Below are 9214 nucleotides of genomic sequence, written 5' to 3'. Positions count from 1 at the left end.
CTGCTGTTGTTACTGCTGTTGTTGTTACTGGTGTTGTTGTTGTTGCTGCTGCTGCTGCTATTGTTGCTGCTGCTATAGTTGTTGTTGTTTCTGTTGTTGTTGCTACTGTTGTTGTTGTTGCTGCTGTTGTTGTTCAGCATCACATCCATCACATCCTCCTGATGGAGGCTCTCAGCAGACCCTCAGAAGTTTCCTCCAGAAACACGACCAGGTTGTCTTGTTACTATGGTTACGAGGCCGCGGCGCTATAAAAACCTTAATCAACGACTCTTCACATACCTTTGATTTTTAATGGCTGCTGAACGTGTGAATTGTCCTTGACGTCCTGTTCGTCACGTGCACGTAAATATGGGTGATTGGGTTTAACCATGGCCGAGTTATTTTTAGAGTGTGTGTGTGTGGTGGTGGGGGGGGGGGGGGGGGGGGGGGGGGGGGGGCAGCAGATTGATCATTAAATGACCTTTTGGTCCCCCCCGAGTGACGTCAGCCCTCCATGTAGATGCAGGAGACCTGGCTGGTGCAGAGGTCCACGCCGTCCTGGAACCCCCCTCCCTGCAGTTTGGGGTTGGGATGCGCTTCCTGTGCTTGGCTGTGGAAGTCAAATCCTACACACACACACACACACACACACACACACACACACACAGTGAAATGTGATGCCAATAAAATGCTAATCCCACCACAAGACCGTGGTTTCATTACCTGTAATGCAGCCTAGAGCTGCTGCTGCTGAGGCCCCCGCCCTGCTGGGATTACCGGCGGCGGGGGGGAGGCCGCCGCTGAAGGCGTCGCCTCGCATCAAATGACTCGTGCCGGCCGGCGCTGTGATGCCACCATATTGTTGGGGGTGATGCAACATTTTCACCTGAGCAGAGAGATCTGGGGATGGGGTGGGGGGGGGATTTCTGTCACTTCCTGCCTTCGTAAAGTCGTAAAGACGGAACGTGCACACCCCCCCCCCCCCTGTTTACACAGCCGGACAAGCACCTGGATCGGGATGGGCTGGATTGGGAGGCCGGCCCGGGTTGTTTTGCAGGCTGGTCTCACCGGGAGGGTTCAGGAGGCAGGTGGAAGAACCAGGCCCACACGGGTCCCTGGGGAGGCGCCGGTGGGGGGAACCGTCAACAAACCTGAAATATACCGGACTGGCGTTAACAAAAATGGGCTTTAGCTGCCCAGATTGTTCATCTGGAGAAACAATAACTGTGTTTCAGGGAAACGGAGGATTAAACTAGCAGATTTAAATGTTGCTAAGTGGTCATGGCAACTGGCAACAGTCTGCTGTCAATCAACAGCTCCTGAATGAAGAAGCTAATGAAATCTCAGGAAAGCGGCAACGAGGATTTCACAATTGATTTCACAGCCACAGAGAAGTAATTGTATAATCTTTTCCCTCCCACTGGATCTTAATTGGAATTTTTTTAATTTCAGGATTCACTTATTGAATTCCTTCGCCACACTTGTCGGTGGCTGTAGCATCCGCTAACGCCGGCGAGGCTTTCACGGGCCGATTGTCTACCCAGAATCCTGCAGTGAAGGCCGCTGGCCCAGCGCCGCCACCGCGGAGACAATGGCGAGGAGCCGCCAGCTTCACCGGGAGACGCTAGCTAGCTAAACAAAGCTAGTTTTTAACAGGCGGATGTGATTTGTGCACATGAAACGGAATCAAAAGGCTTTCAAAACAAGCAAATATCATGTCAGTTATGGAGCTAAAGGGGGTTTAGATGACTTACAGGATTTGTTGGGCAGTTTTAAAGAGAAAAGCCTCACATGTTGGCGACAACAGCGACAGGTAAACACACCTGTAATCATTTTCCAGGGAGCAGAGCAGAGCCAGGTGAGGGTTGCCAGGGGCGTCGTCTCCCTGTGGGGCAGCTGGGGAACAGGGATGACACACACTTCAGGTCCGTCCAGCGCATTTTACGGACAAAGCTCTCATGTTCGGGGGCCGACGGCCTCCAACCGAGACGAGCAGAACGTACCGAACACGCCGGAGAGCGACTCCGGGGTACCGGGGGACGGGTTGGGGTTGTTTTCTGCCCTGACCAGAGGAGAGAGAGTTGGCTGCAGGGGGCTGATGGTTAAACAGTCTGTCAGGGCTCCCTGGGTGGCTGATCTCATCTGCGAACACAGTAAATCATCCACTGAGGAGCAGGAAACAGGACAAAGGAACCAAAAATGAGCTGCAACTGCAGCTGAAAGTGGGATGAAAGTCTCGTCTAGCTCGACAGCCTCCGTCCTCGACGGCTGCGGCATAAATAGAGGAACAAACACCCGCATCACGCATCAAACACACACTCACCTGAAAAGGGAAAAGTCACAATTCAGATCAGTTCCATTTAACTTTTTTTTTTTTTAAGAAGAAGAATGCATGTGGGAGACTTTTTAAATGTCACTTTTAATTAGCAGCTACCCACCTCCTCCTGCCGTATCTATGGTGACATCAGCCTCAGCGAGCTAAAGTGGATAAATCTGTCATGATGCAAAACTATAATAGAGAGTTGTGGCAAAAGCAAGAAAATTTGACAAACACGTGTAATTATGTGTAAGGGGAGCTAGTTTTCAGGTGTCACACACAGCATAATAGCATCATTAGCTCCTCTTCTCTCTTTTGTCCACCACTGTGGAGGAATTACCGTCCCCGTCTTCCCGACAAACGGGATCTTTTACCTTTTTCCGTAGCTGCTGTTCTTCAGAGGAGTGGGATTTCACGTGCTTCCTCAGGGAGCTGGGATCGGTATAACGCTTGGCGCAGCCGGGCACCTGACACGTGTACGGCTTCTGTACGCGCACAGACAAACCAGAGCGTAAATCAAGCGCTCACGTCAGAGCAGTGCGGTTGTGCGACTCACTGTTTCCAGATGTGTGCGCTGGTGTTTGGCTCTGTCGCTGGAGTTGCTGAAGGCCTTGTGGCAGCCTGGGTGCTGGCATATGTAGGGCTTCTCCCCAGTGTGGCTCCGCAGGTGGATTTTCAGGTTTTCTAGTCGAGAGAAAGCCTTCTTGCAGCCCTCAAACTGCAACATCCACATGCAGATGCCACTGTTCAGTCGCCCCGGATAAATAACACATTCTAAGGTAGTAAAAGTCATTTCTGTTTTGTAATGCTATAGAGAGCTATAGGCAGCAAATCTCTCTGGACAGAGGTTGTGTGGACCACTGTGTAGGAGGAGGTGAAGAGGATGCAGAGAAAGCCTTTTGAATTCTTAGCCTAAACTTCTCACTGCAGCAGTTTCATGCACATCTCGACGGGCGGAGGTTCTGCAGCCGTGAGGCAAATAAACAGTTCACAGTGTGTTTTGGTTTTACGGGACGTTCCTCTGCATGCGTGCATCTGTCCTGGCTGATATGTGTTTACAGGCCGAGCCACTCCTCAGTGATTCGATGCCTTTTATTGCCTTTAGCGAGCATCACTACCGGAAAATGACCAGTTGCTGTCACACACCTGCTGGCTGGGTGAAGTGTTGTAGTTCCATAGGCAACCAGCAGGGGTCAGTGTACACACTACTATGTTGTAATTAGTTCATCCAACGTCTGTCTGCCTGCCTGCCTGCCTGCCTGCCTGCCTGCCTGCCTGCCTGCCTGCCTGCCTGCCTGCTGTCTGTCTGTCTGTCTGTCTGTCTGTCTGCCTGCCTGCCTGCCTGCCTGCCTGCCTGTCTGTCTGTCTGTCTGTCTGTCTGTCTGTCTGTCTGTCTGTCTGTCTGTCTGTCTGTCTGTCTGTCTTCCTTCCTGCTTGTCTTTCTGCCTGCCTGTCTTCCTGCCTGTCTGCCTGCCTGTCTTCCTGTCTGCCTGCCTGTCTGCCTGCCTGTTTGTCTTACAATTGTGATGACATCAATGTTAAAATAGTTCCTCGGAGCTTATTTTCCTTATTTTTACTCTTCCTCTTCTCCTTCCCGGGGGGTCAGGAATGTCCTGATACCTTATAAAGAAAACACATGGACCATGTCTAATTTTGTTTTTTTGCTTTTCTTTACCCTCCTGGATCAGATTCCTGACATGCTCTTACCCCTTAGTCATCACATCATGCAAGAATTAAAATATTTTCATTTTTCCGCTCAATAGCTCACGAATAACATTCCTCTCATTCCAGAACAGAACATCCGAACGCGATTGCAAAAGTAACTAGAAACAGAATTATTTCCAAGATGCACCAGTTAGTTAGTATTTGTAAATAAGCTGTTTCTAATAGCCGTGCACGAGCTGCTCTGCTTTATCCTCCTTCATATGCATGTGCGCCTTCTTTGATCTGCTTTAAACATCAAAGAACAGATCTGAGTCTGGAGGTTGGACCCCAGCAGCAGCTTCCTCTGAGCTCATGGCGCTCTCGTAAAGCGCCGAAGGCTTTTCAGCTTTTATGAAGGGACATTTTGGCTCCGGAGAAACCAGCATGGCTCCTGAGTAATAGATTGGTGTTGAAGCCAGCGCCTGACGGCTCCTGGCAGGTTCTCTCACCCTGGCTGAAGAATGACAACACCAGGCCCTGCCAGCTCCGTCTGGGCTCCACGCTTCCCTTGTTTCAGGATTGTTCAGTCCCAGCTTTACAGTTTTATTTTTGACCTACAGCCACTCGCACTATAACGTGTATCTGAGCAGACCATAACGGGGGAAAAAAGGCCCCCGAATATAAACGAACTTCTGCTGTTTCTGCTGTTGAAATGAGGCCTCCAGAAGCATCAGGCTCAGATTACACACAACTAACGGGGGAGCCAGCTCAGTTTGACTGTAGATGGATCCAATCATTGCTCATAGTGAGAGAAATTAAGACGGACGTGTGTGTTTTGGGGCAGCTTGTCCCAGATTGGGTCGCTCTGAATGCTTAAAGAGGACCGAAATGACCCCGAAGGACTTTAAACAGAAGGCAAAATACGCCACTAGATGGTTTGTTGTTGAATCATCATTAAAAGCTGGTGAGATGACGGCTACAAGCCCGGGCCTGCCCTCCATATGTAACATGAGCTACCTCATTGTTCTGCTTCACCTCATTTATCACGCGTCAGATGAGAGACCTGCCAGCCCCCCCCTAAAAAAATAACACTATCTTTATGTCCATTTCGCAAGTACAAAGCTGACCTCCAGAATCTTTAATTAAAAAAAACAATCTCTCCTTTGCCACAATGTAACAGTTTTGGACCATTTTTAACTCTGAAGGTGTGACCATAAATGCTGGTTCCAAACCTAAATTATCACCTGAAACTCTGGACACAACGGGCGGTGGTTGCAGCGCCATGGCAACAGCAGCGGCTGGGCTAATAAGTGAGTATTTTGGTCCGAAAGGTCGAAGCACAGGTATGCAGGTGGTTAATAACTGACTTGCTGTAAGTGGTGTGATGAAGAGTGTTTGGTCGGGAGTGTGCCGATTGCTCATCAAAGTATTTGGAGGGAGAGGAGATAAGAAGAGTCGGAAACAATCGCTGCGTCGTTGTTTTTAGCCAAACGCTAGCAGAATCTGCTGTGGTGTCACTGTACAAATACACGATGAAACTTTGGCAAATATGCGGCATTATGAGTCCTTAACTTTCTGAATTCCCTTCCTCACGCCGTCCAGAATGAAGGACGGAACACACAACACAGGTCATTGCCATGGCAACCACTACACTTCTTTATATTAGCGCGCTGGCGACAGCCGCCGCCGCCGCCTCGCTTCTGCTCAAAGCTTGAATTCTGTGACAAAAGTGAGGAGCCGCCGTCCATTCAGTCCCCATTCATCGTCCACGCTGAATGCAGATATCAATAATGAGTGAAGCTAACGAGTATTTCAGAGAGCCAAACTGGGTCAACACCTTCCCAGTCCTACAGCCAAGCTCGCCAGTCGGTGGCCTGCCAGAGTCCCCGCTGCCGGGCCGGGTCGCTACAAAAGAGCCGTGAGGCCGTGCCAGATCAAAAAGAGCTCAGCTTGTTTTAACTGCATAATTTAGCTAAGCCACATTCATTATCACAGACCTCTGCTAAACGCCTGGCGTTGAAAGAAAGGTTTTGGATCAAATCCTTGGACGTGAATACAGAGAAAACAGAGACATTTCTGTCCTTTTTCCTTCTTCTTCATCCTGGAGAATGAAAGAATTCAAACGGACCGTGGCCCGGAATGGAAGAACAGCGTTAAACTGATCCCAGGTGATCGTGCTCCAGCTTTTTCAGGAGTAAACAGTGATGAAGTAAATAAGCGCCCCGACGAGGCAGCATCAGAGATAAACATACAACAACAGACGTGGCGTACCGTGCACTTGTTGGGTTTCTCTCCTGAGTGGACCCTCATGTGGATCAGAAGTTTGTATCTGGCATTGAAAGGCTTGAACCTGCGTGGACAGCCCATCCAGTAACAGGGGAAGTCCTCAGCCTTCCGCTGGTCCACGTGCGTCTTCTCGATGTGCCTCACCAGCTCGTCCTTGTGCTCGTGGACGGCGCTACAGTTCAGCCACCTGCAGCAGTGAGTCCCGGGCTCCTCCAGCTCTCCCTCCTCTTCCTCCAGCATGGGCACCTGAGGTATGAAGCTCACCCTGGGAACCTGTGCAAGGGGCTCCTGGGGGTGCTTCGCTCTGGAGTGACGCCTCACCAGGTGGACGTGCTGGTGGGAATGGTAAGGCGGCGGTGGCTCCTGTGGCATGGCAGCATCACGGAGAGAGGTCACCTGCAGGTCGTGTAGCGGGCTCTCCGGGGGTTCGCCGTAGGTGTCCGAGGTCTTCGTCACCCCCAGTCTCTCATGCGGGAGACACTGGTGCTCCACCGCCATATTGGCCTTCTGGCTCTCCAGGTTGCCTCCTTCTTCAAGTGCCCGTAGATACCCGTATTCAGTCTGTGGAGCCAGAGCCTGAGAAGGGCCGATGTAAGGATGAGGCTGGGGGATGGAGGACCCCTTCACGCCTAAAAAGTGACCATAACCTTCAGGCTGGACAGGCGAGAGCACGGGGTGAGAAGCGGGAGAGCCGTGGCAGCCATTGATGTAGGCCACCAGCGAGGTGGGCGAGGTGCGTATGATGGAGTTGAAATCAACGCCAAGAACGTCAGACAAGGGCGACATGGACAGAGCTCTCTTCTTGGACTGCCTGGGGCTTCCAGCCTCACCTACAAACAGGTACGAGGGGAGGGAGGCGGAGGTGCTGGCGCCGCCCGACGCGCTGGTGCCAGACATGGCCGTGCCGGGGGAGAGGCTTCGCTGCACCCCCGCCTCGCCGGGCTGCATGGCGCACTGCGGCGGCCCCACTGGCGGAAGCACGCGATAGCCATATGTCCAGTCATGTCTGCCGCTAAACACCGACTGCGTCTCGAACAGACTCAAGGTGGTGGATGCCAGGGACTCTCTGGACAGCAAGGATCTGAAACAGATTGTTGTGGACTTTAGCCTCACACGGGAGGTTTAGCGGGCGCCACGTCGCCAACTGTTACCGATATCGCCCACCTGGCGTCGGCGTGAGGGATCTGCACGCTCTGCGGATATGATGGAGGAGGTCCGGTCATGGGGCTGCTGGTGACCGTGAGGTTAGAAGACGCTGGATGACCAAAGACCTGCATGATGGGCTCCGACACCGGCCAACCTGCCGCACAAATGGAGCTGAGATCCGCACATATGGACGCAGAGCGCCCTCAGCCCACTTTACCTCACTCGCTTGAGCGGGAGAGACACTTTCTGCTCTGTTAATCACAAATGAGCTTTTCACCTCCTTACATTTTCCTCTGGAGAAATTTTAATTTCTACGCTTGGTTAATTATCAATACCAGAGGGAGCCGTCAGCGACGGGCTCGATCCCGAAACCCTCTTCTGGACACTAAAACCACAAAAGCTTCCGGACCATCTGATATTTTCTAAACCGGGTACCTTTGTAGGAGCAGGCTCCCGCATGAGTGGTCGGCCCGTGATGATGCCTGTGCGGGGGCTGAGCCGGAACGTTCCCATCCTTCCTGTTGGTCAGAACCTGCCTGCGGAGGCACAGGGACGGCAGGACGACATGGCTCCCATTCTGGCCGACGCAGGGGCCCAGGTTGGCCCTCGGAGGGGAAGACCGGTGTCCTCCCATCATGCTCATGGAGGGGGACATGTTGCAGGGAGACACCAGGAGCTGGCATCCTCTGCCGCTCATGGCCGCAGCGGATGCTTCGGCAGGAAGTTGTTGTGAAATAAACAAGCCTAGCTCATATCTGATGAGTTAAAGCATCAAAAAGTCAAGGCTCACTTTAAATAACGGCGACAGGCAACAATAAACTGTGCTCACACAAAATATTTTCTAACCAAGATGAAAATGAAGGGGAAACATGGCGTCGGCGTGACAGTTTGGGCGCCCGAAAAAGTGTAAAAGTGGACAAAAACAAGCATCCAAACTAAACACCAGCATCTTGGGTCATTGATTCACTCACCTGCACCTTTCTGCACGTCTGGGTGAGCGGCTCCGGCGCCAGCAGCAGGTGTCCGGCCGGTGTGTGTCCCTCTGAGTTTGTGATGAGTGTGTGCTCAGCAGACACGTCTGGGATTGAGTGGCTGCGTCCGTCCCGCCTTCACTCCTCTGTTTCCAGGAACTTCTCTGCTTTCACTGATTCCTCCTTTTGTCCTTGGCAGAAAAGCCGCATTTCAAAACCAGCGCGCCTGATTATTTTTCCTCCCACCACGTATTCACGGAAGGAGTCGGAATAAAAAGAATAGAGGCATATTCCAGCTTGGAATAAAGAAACCAGGGCTCCGGAGGGGGGGCGCGAACGTGCACAGGTTGCACGCGAACTTGTCTCGGTTTCTCAGGTGCGCGGCGACTCGTGTCAGAGTTCAACGTCAGCCCAAGTCAGGGTCAAAGGTCGCGAGAATGCATTAGTCCGAGTTGATTAGTGGATTATTGGGAGTTGATGATTCGTATGAAAAGCATCATGTGTAAAAGAATCGAAGAATCGAAGCATAAATTCTGCAGCAACACAAACACGTAATGTAGTTTGTGTACAAATGCAGGTTCAAACAGTGTAAACACAGACAACGTGAGATATTTCCATCTTTTCCAGCCGTAGCATAATTGGCACCTTGGAAGAATGTACCTGTTCCACCCGCCCCCCCGCTCTCCTCCACACCCAGACCCTTCATTGTTCAACACTTTTCTCCCGGCTCCTGAGGTGTTTGCTCTGCAGAGCTTGCTCCAGGTTGCCGTGGAAACCGGCGTGTTTATAGAAGGCAGAACGGTGGCCGCTCTTCGGGGGAAAGGGAGGGACCCCGCCTCTTTAATAACGATGATAATAAACGTAAAGGTTG

General features: G+C 51.7%; 1 protein-coding gene across 2 annotated transcripts; it reads right to left on the bottom strand.

The window, feature by feature from the left end:
* Positions 1-268: 268 nt before the first annotated feature.
* Positions 269-8578, bottom strand: glis3 (GLIS family zinc finger 3). Of its 2 annotated transcripts, none has more exons than XM_057018844.1 (11): positions 8344-8578; positions 7808-8127; positions 7391-7526; positions 6212-7307; positions 2853-3014; positions 2671-2781; positions 1983-2121; positions 1803-1875; positions 988-1130; positions 703-879; positions 269-605 (listed from the first exon to the last, which is right to left on the bottom strand). In XM_057018844.1, the coding sequence occupies exons 2-11, from the start codon at positions 8067-8069 to the stop codon at positions 484-486; spliced, it is 2421 nt and encodes an 806-aa protein (XP_056874824.1). In that variant the 5' UTR covers positions 8070-8127; positions 8344-8578; the 3' UTR covers positions 269-483. The 2 variants fall into 2 exon arrangements, with proteins under 2 accessions (XP_056874824.1, XP_056874823.1); XM_057018843.1 differs by having other exon boundaries at positions 7391-7530; positions 7809-8127.
* Between the last annotated feature and the right edge of the window lie 636 nt (positions 8579-9214).

This window comes from Takifugu flavidus, chromosome 20 (assembly GCF_003711565.1).
Source record: "Takifugu flavidus isolate HTHZ2018 chromosome 20, ASM371156v2, whole genome shotgun sequence".
Classification (NCBI taxonomy): Eukaryota; Metazoa; Chordata; class Actinopteri; order Tetraodontiformes; family Tetraodontidae; genus Takifugu; species Takifugu flavidus.
This window is presented reverse-complemented; position numbering and strand designations above follow the sequence as displayed.

Coding starts and splice junctions, on each gene's coding strand:
- glis3 (XM_057018843.1), bottom strand. CDS start 8,069: ATGAGCGGCAGAGGATGCCAGCTCCTGGTGTCTCCCTGCAACATGTCC. Junction 2,782..2,852: donor AGCGCACACATCTGGAAACA/GTGAGTCGCACA, acceptor GTGCGCGTACAG/AAGCCGTACACGTGTCAGGT. Junction 606..702: donor AGCTCTAGGCTGCATTACAG/GTAATGAAACCA, acceptor GTGTGTGTGTAG/GATTTGACTTCCACAGCCAA.